General features: G+C 51.7%; 1 protein-coding gene across 1 annotated transcript in view; it reads left to right on the top strand.

Annotated features, from left to right (window-relative positions):
• Positions 1-1,599, top strand: part of DRC11 (dynein regulatory complex subunit 11) — a 105,649-nt gene extending 104,050 nt beyond the window's left edge. The window contains exon 19 of the mRNA XM_075755934.1: positions 1,043-1,599. Coding sequence (XP_075612049.1) covers positions 1,043-1,156 — 114 coding nt within the window. The 3' untranslated portion in view covers positions 1,157-1,599. The remainder of the gene's footprint in view (positions 1-1,042) is intronic.
• The last annotated feature ends 11,531 nt before the right edge of the window (positions 1,600-13,130 follow it).

The raw sequence follows: 13,130 nt of genomic DNA, 5'->3' as shown, positions 1-13,130 counted from the left end.
CCCAGTGGGGTAGCTGCCACCAAAGCCTTCAAGAAGCACGACACCAAGAAGGACCACCTGCGCCTGGGAGAGGAACAGCAGGGGTTTCCCTTCCCCCTACGGTTCCAGCACGTATGGGACGAGGCAGATTCCCAGGGGGAGCCTTACCCGGCTCGAGCTGGAGGCAGCATTTCGGATGAATTGTACGGAAAAGGCAAAGTTTGCGGGATACCGCATCAGTAGGAAGGATGAAGGCTACCCAAGCCAGGGGCAGAGGAAAGGCAGCATGTGGATGAATATGGTCAAGAGGAAAGTAATTTTATTAATCACGTCAACAGCAAGGGGCATTTTAAACTCTGGCGCAGGCAGGATTTTGTTGATGAAGGTTCCCGTACGTTCATACGGGGAAGGACCCAGTCCTACCCTTTAGAGCACTACCCTCTCCTTCGCTTGCCGTTATTTTCACACGGCCTAGAACTGCCTTGGTGACATTACAGTCCAGGAGCTTGGCAAGTTCGCAGAGCAACTCTACCAAAATCATTTACAAGTCACAGGACTGTGAACAGGCATCTGAAAGCAATAAACAGGTTTTTAATGTTCGGGGTTTGTTTTGCTTCTTAAGCTCTCTCATTGAAATAAAAACTGTCTGGATTGATTTGCAGAGCCACGAGAAGTAGATGCTTTGTCTGTTGCCAAGTTTCAGACCAGAGGGAGTTTTGACAAGAGCTCTATACCTCAGAAATAGGGTTGATCATAGAAGTTCTAACATTTCCATAACTATAGCAACACAAATGGCCCAGCTAAGTATTCCTGTTAATGAGACACACTTCAAGCAAGCAATTGCTATGCTTCTTGTTATAATAATGTTCTCAAGAGATCTGAGGATTTCATTTCTGCTTCTCTACAAGCCAGCCAGGATTTCAAGATTCTTTTTTTTTTTTTTTTTTTAAGGAATGCTCCATTGTACTAGTAAAAAGTTTAAGTGCTTTTTGGATCAGGGAGGGGTTGCTGGGGGGGAGTTTTAAGTTTTAATAAAACATACACATGCTTTTTGATTCTCCAGGCTTGGTATGCCAAGACACCGCTGGGCAAAGCACGAATCAGAGCACTGGCAGAGAGCGAGAAAGCAGGAAAAGGAAAAACAAAAGAAGGAAATAAAGGAAGAAAGAAAAACTAGCTTCCTCAAGCATTTCACATCTGGCAATATCGATCACCGAAAAGGGGGAGATGCTAGGAAAACAGACGCTTCAGAATAACGCACCCCAAGTCACAGCTATTTTGGGAAAGAGAATTCCTTTCTGAATGAGTTTTAAAAAGTAAAAAAAGCCAGGTGAGACATCAATGTGACATGTAGCTCTCAGAGGATAAAGAGTTAATGACCACTGACTTGCTCGAGCATTATTTATTCTACGAGGTTTTAGGGGGCAGAGAGGTTCATTACTCAGGACTGTAACATGCCATCAACTTTTAGGCTATACTCATTTATTTCAGCAAGTAACTCTCCTTAAAAATTGATGTCACATTAATGTCTTTCATTACTTTAATATCCTATATGCTTTATAAAACTAACTGCTTTATATATCTGTAGGTCTAATGTGTTACAGTTCTCAATAAAACTATTACAGCTATAAAGACTGCTTTTTAATTGGGATGGATTAGAAGACATTTAATGCGATCTACCACAAGCCGAATATATTTACATAGCCGCGTGAGGACCAGCACTGTTTCACCTTTTGATGCCTCATCACAGACACATTCCTGGAGGTGAGCGTTGGCAGAAAGCATTAATACACAGAACAAGAGCAAAGTGGTCAGGTGGAATTCATTTTGGGGGATGCCCTGAGAATTTATTTTGCAATAAAAAACAATGCCCGATCACCCTGTTTGCACAAACAGCAATATATCTGTTGCTTAAAAAGAAAAACCCCAAACACGTATGTGGCAGAACAGCAGCTGTTGGGCTTCCTAAAAGGTTATTTCATGCCACGTTGAACCCACTTCACACCTAGACCTGCTTCAGCTTCTTCTGACCCCAGTCCTGCAAGCTCTGTTTGTGTAAGCCGCCCACTGGTGAAAGCCTCGCCATCCCGTACGCAGCCGTAGCCCGTGGGATTGCAGCGGCTATTTCTACGTGCTCGAGGCAGCAAAGCGTGAAGCCCTGCGGCAGGAATGTCTTAAGCCCAGAAGGAGCTGAGACACTCGGAGGCGGAGGTTTCCCGGTGGCGTGCTTTGATGTAGCGTCTCCTGCTCGATAGGGTGCGTTAGGCCCGATACCCAAATACTGCCAGCGCGGGGAGGTAAACCCTCTCAGGAGCACAACAAATCTAGTAGTCCATGGTAGCATTTGGTAGTTTTTCAGTCCATGGGCAATCTTGTTTGCTCACAAATCAGCAATTTTGGGGGCAAGGCATTTATAAACAGTGGTTAGAACACCCTGAAGCATTTAGGGTACCCTACCTGACACCGGTGGGGCCAGCACCGCCTGTATGTCAACTACAGCATCTCATTCACCATTGTCTTCTACAAATAAGAGCCACAAAGACCTGTTTTCACCTCTAACTGCAGCATACCTATATTGACTTGACGACAAGTAGTAACTTTAATACCTAGTTAACTGGAAACACGTGGCACAGCATCCCCAGGGAGCACGATGGACCTCTCTGTACCATCACTATAGGACACTGCTGAGGTTTCCTCCAGCACGCACCAGACCAACCTGCCTTTGGGGAAGGGCAGGCTGAGGACAGCACATCACACCTACATCACATATACTCCGCCAGTTACAACGCTGAGCATAGTTCTGGGTCACAGAGCAACCACTCGCTGCTTATTGAGATCTTAGCGACACATCTTCCAGGTAAAAGGGAATAATCCCATCTTAAACATTTCTGTATCTTTGTATTACACATCCCAGCCCCTTGTTTCCCCCTCGTAGAACAGAGTAATTTCATCCAAAAGACAACGGCAAGTGGCTTGCGGAAAACGTGCTCTTACCCAGGTGGTCAGTACACAACATGTTTTAGGACAGAAACTCTCCAGGAAGACAAAAGCCCACCCAAAAAGCTGCTTGAGAAGCTGCTCTAACAAAGCTTGCTGGGACAGGGATGGTATCAGCCCTCTCCCGCTCCTAAGAAGAAACCCACTGGAAAGAGATGCTCCTGGAAACGACAAAATCTGAAAAAAGCAGCCCAGAAAGATTCCCACAGGCAGCTAACAGCACAAAAAACGACTCAAGTAATCCTGTCATTGAGCAGAGCGAGCTGGATGGCTCTGGCTAATAAAGGGAATTTTCCTCCCGAAGGAAGAAGAGGCTGCCATGCACACGGGATGGAGCCACCCCAGCTCAGGCATTTTGGGGTCCTGTGTGGCTGCATTTCGCAGTCCGGTACAGGGCTCCCCTGGATTCCAGCCTCCCAACCGTGAGGCTGCACCTCCAGCCCTGCCGAGGGGATCCGAACGACAGGAGAGGAAACGCTTGCTCCGTCTCCTCTGCGCGACACCCCAGGACCTTCCTGGCGTGCACAAGTCCTTATCCCAGCGCTAATCCTGCTGCTGGACCCTCGTCACGACCCGCACAAGGGACCCCACGAGCACGAGCCGCCAGCCCCTGGATTTAATCGCTTGCAACAGAGCGGCGATAGAAATTTTGGCTTTCCTTTCTTTATTCTTTCTTTGCAGACGCTGGCTTGCGGCAGGCTGCTGGCTTCGCAAATTTGGCAGCGCATCCCCAATTAAAACCAGGTACTCAACAACTTCAGCCCCGGTGAGAAAAGCCAGACTCTCCAAAGAGGTGGCAGGGTTTGCGTTAAAAAACCTCATCTCCGCTCTCATCTGCGAGAAAACTAATTTGGATAATTCTGTCCTCAATCTTGCCGACAGTGGAATACTCCTCTCCACAACAGGTTTGACAGCAGAACGTGATGTGATGAAAAGACCGCATTTAGGTTGGACGTAAGCAAGCCCATTAACTAATATTTCAGCAGGTTCAATGCAATCTCAATAGCAAAGCAACACGCTGACTGGCACCATCCATCTCCAGGGCACGACTCCGACCCCGCGCAGAAAGGATGCCCGAACCTCTCGCCATCCCAGGTGCGCTTGGCAGGGCAGAAACCCGCAGGTTTCCTCTGGTATTCACCAGTTTATGGAGGATAAAATAGCACTGGGGCAATTTATCCTGCGGGTGTAGCTTGCAATGGGGACTGCTTTCAGCGTAAACTGTATTTTTTTTGTGTTTTTTTGTTTTTTTCCACGGGGATCTGGCAGCCACAGCCGGTGTATCTACAAACAGCTCCGTGGTTGCGGGGGGGTGGTGATGAAGCCGACTCTGCCCTGTGTAGCTGCCAAACCCTCGCGCTCCTTTAGAGAACCCTCTCGGGGGGACGGGGAGGGAAGAACGAGGAGCAATTTTAATGCTCTTTATAATTACTATTACAGAAAGTGCAGCTACTTGAAAAATGAAGCTGTTGCATCAAGCGGAGCCAACACACAGTGATTTCAGTGTCAATGGCTGAACTATTCAATTAAGTGGCCCTGGCTGGATCTCCAACGCCCGTCCCGCTGTGAGGTTAATAGTGCTCTCGCAAGGAACGCCGCTAGAGATGTTCTGCCGAGCATCTCTACCCAGAGATCTTTCACCACAGGGGAAAAAAAAAGAAAATAAAAATTTAAAAAAAAAAAAAAAAAGAGAGGATTGTGGCTTTCCTAAACCCAGCCACAAGGCAATTGGTCTCTACTTCCCAGCCGCAGCCTCCTGGCTCAGCAATCCCAAAATCTGATGAGGGAGGGAAATGCCCTTTGCTACCCCCTGTCCCCCTACTCAGTGTCCCACAAGAGGAGAGTTTGGGGGGATGGCGGGGGGGGGCCAGGCCGCTTTGCCTCCCGGTGTGATGGTGGGAGGTAATCCAGCAGCACCGGCAAAGTTGAGAAAAGAAGCTGTCGTGCTCATTTATATATGTAAGTGATCTAGAGAATTATCGGCTAAATTATTTAAATGTCCCATTACTATTAAATTACTGGGCATTCATTGTAAGAACAGTCATAATACAGTAACTAATTTGGTATTAATGTGAATGTCAGCGTTTCATTGCAGTTATTTTGTACTTCATCATAAGATAATTTACCAATAAATTAATTGGCTTAATTGCTTCCTCCAAATCCAAGAGAACTACATATGACATGACTTTTAAGAAGTGTTCGTGCTCACTCCCCGTCTTTCTGCTTTAACCGCACCAAGTGGGACCCCCTCCCTGTGAAACACTCGGGGAGGAACAGCCCGGAAAGAGGGAGCAAAGCGCGACTTCACTCTTCCAGGGGCAATAAAGTCTTGGCACATCCCTGCCCTGTGGATTTTAATGTGCTTTAAATGTAGCCCCCGAGGCCATGCTTGGAGCAGGAGCTCAGGTTTTGGTGCCACGTCGCCTTCATCTCCCCAAAACACCAATAACCCCCAATCCTCATGACTCGAGCATCAGCCAGAGCAGCAACTCAGGCTGCAGCTGACAAACCTTCTGCTCCAGCTGGAAACAAGTTGCTACCAATGTGCCACAAAGCTTTCTGCAAAAAAATAAGTGCCATAACCAGGATTTCAGGTGTGTAGCTGATACCCTGCCTCAGGTGAGATATCTGCCAGCTGATTTTAACCCTAAGGACAAGCCTGAGCAGCACAAGCAGGTTACTACAGCGCTTGGAATAGGATGAGTAAGAAACCAAAACCGAGAGGAGCCTGAAGTCACGAGGCATCGCCCCCATACACAGCTCTACAGCACCCACCGTGTGCCTGGGGAAGAGCCCCCCCCACCCCGTCTCTTTGCGGACCCCCAGGCACCCCATCCCTGTTGGCATCCGTGCAAGAGATGCATCAGCCTCCCGAGGACGCCAGGCAGGAGGGCTGCATCCGCCCAGCAAGGAGGGAGGAAGAACGGCCCTCGCCAGGTCCAAGGCAGCATGAGGTCATGCTTTCGCAATGCGCCGCGGGTATTATTAGGGCCCCGGCTTACGTCGGGCACTCAGGTTATGCCCCTGTGACCAAAGCCCTTGAATCAGACACTGTAACTCCTGTTAAAAGCGGCGCCAGCCCGTGTCTCTGATCCCTGCCAATTCTGCGTGAGCTGTTTCGCCTTGCTAGCCTGTACGGGCTGATTTAGAGACAGGGTTACTGGGAGGGCTGCTGCCTTCCCAAAAGCCGACTCCTCCAGCACCAGATTTTATTTCTTTTCTTTACAACCAGCACTGAAGCTCTCTGGCAGCTGCAGTCAGTCTCCAAGAGCTCCCACCCCTCCCTTCCCCAGGAGCTTAGGAAAAGTTTATTGCTGTTTTCTTGTCCAGGAGAAAAAAAAAATGAAAAGCTCCATCGAGAGCCCAGTGGCTAAGGACAGCTATTTTCTCCAGTTTCTTGGTTTAAATGTTTTTTACTAAATTAACAGAGCTCTTTTGCAAAGCACTGGGAACAGATTGCACCGGACTCGGTGCTTTGGCATGTGCTCCTCCATCATCAGGGAGAGATCAGCCCGACCGCAAAATGCTGCTAAATCTTTATTTACGATGATTTGCCCTGCTCCTGGGCAGCCAGCATCACGCCAGGCTGGCACACGCTCCGACTCCAGGTGGGAGCAGCCCAGGAAACACATCTCTTTCCAGCACACCCCACCGGGGATGAGTCCCGGCCACACGGAGCCTGTCGTACCTTAGGAAGTTGCCATCAGAATTAAAAAACAAACCGATGTTTCTCAGCAAAACCCCCCAAATCCGGTAATATAAAGTGAAGCTGACTGTTCTATTAACTCCCATCCTGCATCAGCAATTTTCTAAAGTGTGGAAACGTTATAATTGACTTTTCTGCTAGTAGCAAAATGTCATTTTTTCTTAATACTTCCTAAGTCAGTAATGCATTTCAAAAGCCTCCGATGCCACTACCACAACAGGACTTACAAATTAGCACATTTTTAGCTTTTCATTAAACACAATACCAAAAAAAAAAGTCTCATCATATTAGGGTTTCTCTCCTCATTATTGAAAGTACTGCGACTTTGGAACTTCACGCAGCAAATTGTAATGCGCTCAGCCTGGGTCCATTGTAAATCAGGGCTTCAAAAAAGGTGTCACGTAGTCGGGCCCTCTTTAAGCACTGAAAATATTGGAGTCTATTTGAAAACGCCTTATGTAGTCTCTCACTAGCCTTGCAAATCATCACAGCAGCGGGTAGAGCTTCCTTTTATTTTTTGCCTCATGGCATCAAGCCATTTTTCTATTCTGACCAGAAAAAGAGGATTATTTCTTGCTGGGATTTCAAAAAAAAAAAAAAAACCCACCAAAAAAAAATCCCCACACTTAAGATAACAAGCTGTATAAAATCCCCAAATCATTTTGGGCTCTTGTTTAGCTTCACGCAGCATCCGTGGGGTTGTTCTCTCCAAAGGAGAAGGGGGGTTCCTCCCGCTGGACCCCCAGCTCGCCACCCTGGGATGTCCTGGACCGATGATGCTTTTCAGATGCCGCCACAAAAAAAAAAAACCAAACCAAAACCCCCGCTGCCGTGACGCGATGAAAAGCACGGTGCCGTCACAGGGTGCTGCCAAGCTCCGCTCCCACCTGCCCACAGCTGGAGGATGCGCAACGCAAGCTCCGCACCCTTCCCCTTCTTCCTAGGCCTCTGGGGGGAAAAAAAAAAAAAAAAGCCTAAACGCAGCCCTAACCTCCTCTGCAGGACTTACCCCACCAACCCGGCGGGGTTTCCCAGCGGTGGGACCCCCATTCCTTACGGACCTGCGCGCTTCCAGCTAGCGAAGCCACCCCTGTTCCGCAGCCAGCCGGGTAGGCCCAGGCCCCGAGGGGAAGGGAAGCGTGAGAGGAGGCTGGGTGCTCTCCGGAGGGCAACCACAAGCCAGCGGCAACGTAAAGAACATCTGCCAACGGCCTCTTCCAGCCCCCTTGCCTCAGGCTTCCACCCTGCCTCAGTTTCCCCATCAGGGAAGAGGCAACCAGCAGCAACATGAGGATTAATGGGAACACCGGGCAGGGGTGAAGGACACCTCCCAGCACTGGCAACAGCAGCACCGAAGCCCAAAATACACAACAGAGAGCAAGGAACATCACACACACAAAAAAAAAAAAAAAAAAAAAAAAAAAAAAAAAAAAAAAAAGCAAACCCAAGGAGCCTACCTTCTCTCCCTTGAAGGGTCACATATTCTGCACCGACATCATCGGCGTGTAGCCACCAGGAAGGAAAAGGGACTGCAAGCACTGCTCTACCCATGACACCACCCAAAGCCCACAGCCACCAGACAAACCCTGACCAGCTCGGGGGCTGAGGCTTTTATCTGGCTCCGTGGATCACCCGCAAATGGGAAACGCAGCCCACCTGCTGCCCCCTCAGCTGGAGAAACTCCTCAGCTGCTGCAATGGGCCATTAGCCCAGGGGCCAGCGGGAGCCTGGGGAACTCAGGTGGTTCTCCTTCACCGTTTTCTCTAGCAGGTGTCCAGGCTGAGGTCCCAGTGTCCACACCAGGCTGTCACAGCATCTCAGCCTTGCCTAGAGGTTTCCTTCCAAAAGTGTGCTTTGGGAACAAAAATCGGTTTGATGAGAGCAGTGAGCGTGGGGGTCCTGAGCGCATGGGACAACGGGGTGTGAGGGACTCTGCGGGGTCCTTGCTGCCCCGTTGACCCACTCACCAAAGGTCCTGTGATGAACGGCCACGCGTGGAGCTGCCACATGGGGCAGGGACGGATGTGGGAAGGGGTCCAGGACCTCCTCCTCCTCCCGCACGCTCCATGCCTCTCCGTCAAGCCCGTGCCCTGCCCTGGAGCCACAGCACGGTCTGCTGGGAGAGGGTTGATCATGGACCGGTTGGGGCTTTTCCCACTTCTCCCAGACGAAAGCAGTTCAGGTCTGGGATCAAAATAGGCTGCGTCAGCCACCTCCAGCAGCATTTTTATCCACATTTCAGGGCAATAAGCTCTTAGAGAAGAGGATCGGAGCTGCTGGTTTTCAAGCCCAGGTGCATCATTTTTTGTCCCAGGTATATATGAGGAGAAGCCACCAAACCTGCCCACCCAAAGGCTCCTTAACGAAGTGGGACTTTTGCTTTCTAAGTAAAAATAACTCAAGATCTAACTCCAGGAATTAAAAAAAAAAAAAAAAAAAAAAAAAAGATGGAAGGGAAAGAGAATGGGCTGAAACAAGAGGGAAAACACCAAGAAAGACTATTTGGAGAGCAAGGAAAATCGAGGCATCAGCCATTAGGTGTGATGGGCCAAGCCCTAGTGAAAGCTTGACGAGAGGTTAAAGGTTGGGTGCAATCCTGTCCTCTCCTTAGGAGTGATTGGAGCAGTGAATAGGCTGGAGGATTAGCAGGAGGAGATGCCAATCATGCAAATGAGCCCTTTGGCCAGCAAAGCCGATGGCCCCAGCTCAGCACAAAGTTTGGCTAAGTTACACCCATAATTGCTCTAATTAACGGTGCGCTCAGACGGCTCCATTCCAACTGCCGAAAAGCCTGTCGCTGTCACGCCAGGGCCCTTCAGCAGGGAAGCGATGGGCAAGGAGAAACGCTAAAATGCATCAGGCCAGCCCGAAATGTGAGGTCGCCGTCACCGGTGATTCAAAGCGCGAAGGAAGCCCGTGCTGGCGTGGTGGGCCCCCATCCCACCACCCACGTTAGCCTAAAAACACCCAGCGGGGAGTAAGGTGTCGGGGTGGGTTGGAGGGGCCGCGCGTGCAGGCACACCGTGGTGCCACCTCATGGCCCAAACCCCTGTCCCATCCTTACATCATCTTCTCCAGCCTCCATCCCCGAGCCCCGTGAGCGGGGGTCCTGCCCCGAGGCAACATCTCACTGTAGGCTTACAAAGCCATCCCCGCTCCACCGCCGGGACAAAGCTCCTAAATCTGGGATGTTCCCGACCCGCCGGTGACATGCCGCCCCCCCGCCAGGCCGCGCATCCCCCTCCTCCCGCTCAGGAAGCCCCTCACGGGGGGCTGTTGGGGCGGCCCAAAGCCCCGTTCCCCCCCACATCGCCCGTCCCAGTCACCCTCCCCATTCAGCGGGGTGACTCCTCGGCATCGCAGCTCAAGGAGGGCAGGGGACGCGGCGGCGGGGACGACGTGCTGACAGCTCGCCCCGCCGGGCACCGCCGGCGTGACGGATGGTCCAGGTGCCGCGGCCGGGCCCCGAGAACCGTCTGCCTCGTCCCACCACGGCAGCAACCTGTAATTTCCGAGGCGGCGTTTCCAGCCCGTACCCCGCAAGTGCTGGGAAGGGGGGCCGGGAATGAAGGCAGAGCCGAGCAGGCAAACCAGATGGCTCTCTCGTTAAAGTGCAGCTGCGCCAAGGAGAGGTCGTAGCCGTAATGAATCGGGCCGAGTCCCCACTAATTAACGCTGACAAGCGAAGTTCAGATGTGTCCACTGGTAAGGAATAAATCAAACACCACCCCCCCAGAAATGCGTACGGCCGCTGAGGGATAGTGGAGTTTGTTCTTCTGCGTCCCAGAGGGCAAAGCAATTATCTCCATAACTTCCCAGTGAGGGTGTGCTTGGGAAACACATCTTCCGATCCATAAATACCTCCCTTCCACAAATATGTGACACTTTCAGGTGTCAAAGGCTAATTTTGCTCAGGCGCAAACCAGCACGGAATGGCATGAAACCAAGCGAAGGGCTTGTTGAAGCCCGTGGTGCCGTCCAGCTCCTCTGTTTCTACCTCCCGTGGAAACATTTTGGGAAAGAAAAGCCTGTTGGATGGGAGTGATGCTCCTGGTGGGATCCAGCATGGGACGGGGGCCACTGCGGTTCAGTTTTCATGAGTCTGGGGAAAGGGACGGCGGTCTGAGTCCTGACGTACCCAGCACTGGATCCTCACCCTGTATCGTTGATAAGTCCCTTTTCAGGTGGTCAACTTGCAAGTGGTGGTGTCGACGTGGCACGTCGTGTCCCCGGCGTCTCCCATCCGGGGCGGGGGTCCTCCATCACAGACCCTGCAAGGAGCCTCTAATCTCCTCCACCTTCCTCCTCCCCTTCCCTCCTCCTCCTCCTCCTCTGCGGTCACTCCCCCTCTCCTCCTCCCCAGGCCCGCAGCCCCCCAGGGACGCCATGGTGGGACCCACAGAGCATCTGGCAAGTTGGGGGGGGTCACCCACCTTGCACCCCCCTGCCCCGCCAGCCGTGGCAGAGCATCGACTGGAGCGGTGGCTAAACCGAGAGCAAACCCGCGCCCTGGGGGTGCTAAACCTTCCCCTGCCCTCAGCTCACAACAACAAGGCCTGCAGGACCCCGGTAGGGGTTTTTGGGGTGCGCAGAGCCATTGCCGTCTTGTGCTGCCCTACGAGCTGCTTCGGTCAAACAAGATGTTTGCTCTGTCCTTCCGTCCCCCCCTGTTCAGATAGGATGACGTTATTTCACGCGGCTCCTTTCCTCCTTTTTTTCGCAAGACCCAGGCAAACCGGAAATGAAAAGGCTGCTCTGATGCCGTCAAACAGCCGGTGCCCTGCCGAACCCGGAGGTTTTGAAACCGTCATCGCGCAAACAACCTTTTCCCCGCCCCGCGTGGGCGAGAGATGCCTCTTGGGTTTGTGCTCTGCGAGACGGCGTCGAGGTCGGTGGCATCTCCGGGGCGAGTGCCCCAGGACGGCTGCTCTCCCGCCCTTCCCCATTGCACCCAACCTTCACAAAGCTGCCCCTGCTTTTCAGGAGGGGGTTTGGTGTCCAGGTTTCTTTTTAGCATCTCCTTCATCACTGGCTGCTTCTCGGCTCCGAAGTCCCTCTGGTGTCACCAGAGCAGGGCTGGGGATGTTTTTATAGCTGCCGTACGCGGGCAGGTGCTTAGATTGCCGCTGGCCAACTTGGGGCATCAACGTTCAAGGTGGGCAGGGGAAAAAAAAAAAAAAGAGAAAAAAGAGGTGTTACAGGGCAAAACTAACATCGTGGCTTTTGCACAGGGAGGGACCAGCCCTCACACTGCTCACGGGGAGTTAAACCCTCCTGGGTGGGCTCAGGCAACCCTTAAAAAAGCAACCATCCCTACCCAGAAATTAAGCTGGCCTTGCCGTACCCCTTTCTAAAAGAAAGGAGCGGCGACAGAAGGAGAACAAAAAATTGCAGGGAGCAGCTCAAGCCCCCCCCGCCCCGGTCCCCAAAGCTCGGGCTGAACGGAGCTGAAAGCTTCGCGTCTGCGCCCGCTCGTGCCCCTCGCCAAGAGCCTTTTGCAGCCCGGAGCAGCGGAGCGGCAGCGATGCTCAGTGCCTGCCTTTGCCTAAGGAGCTCTGATATTTTAGGGTAAAGTCTGGGAGGGGGGGTGTAAAAAAAAAAAAAAAATACAACCTTTACAGCCCACAAACCAACAACCTCAAGGGCGATTGCTAAAAATAACCCGGTCTCCTCGCTGCCGGAGAGCGGGGGGGGCGAGCTGCTAATTAGCAAATGGCATCAAGGCGATCTCACGGCGTACGGAGCGCGTGCTGTGACGGAGGGTTTGCCAGGCTGGCACGCAGGGTGACATTTCACAGCCGCATTACTCAGGGGTTAAATAATTGGTAGGGCTCCCCTTCGCCTGTAAAAGAGGATGCGCTCCAGGATTGAATTCCCAGGGGATAATTAACACAGCTGCAATTCTTCAGCGGGGAGCAGGGGGAAAGGGAAGCCTAGTATTTTGAGTTAAGCTAAGAGGTAGAGGGGTTTTTATTCCTATAATTGGTGGAAGGGGGGGGGAAGGAGAGCACTGCACGGTTATAAGAACTGGAAAGGTTTGGGGGTTTTTTTATTAAATTGAATTATTTGCATTTGACAAAGAAGGGCCCCTATAAACCAGCGTAGCACAAGCTACCTTTCCCTATTATATAGAGCTGTTAAAGGGAAATGTTTCAGCACTATTTAAATATTATCTAATTTCCAATAAAAACCGGACAAAATCAATGCAGCCTCGGGCCAAGTTTCTATTTCACCGGGCGGCAGTTTTGAAAGGAGAGCTGCTCCGGCGGCAGCAGCACGGCCAGCTTTGCTCGTGCGATTGCATCTGCAAAAGTTTTTCGGGGGGGGGGGGGGTGTGTGTGCAAAGCGTGACACCCACACCCCCACACCCCCCCCCCCCCCCCCCCGATCCGTGCGTCTTCGTGGGCGTTAATCCCACGGCCTGACCCCCCTCGCTCAGCCACCAGCC

Source organism: Balearica regulorum, chromosome 6 (genome assembly GCF_011004875.1).
Source record: "Balearica regulorum gibbericeps isolate bBalReg1 chromosome 6, bBalReg1.pri, whole genome shotgun sequence".
NCBI classification, from domain to species: Eukaryota; Metazoa; Chordata; class Aves; order Gruiformes; family Gruidae; genus Balearica; species Balearica regulorum.
The sequence above is the reverse complement of the archived record's forward strand: the minus strand, read 5'-3'. Positions and strand labels throughout refer to the sequence as shown.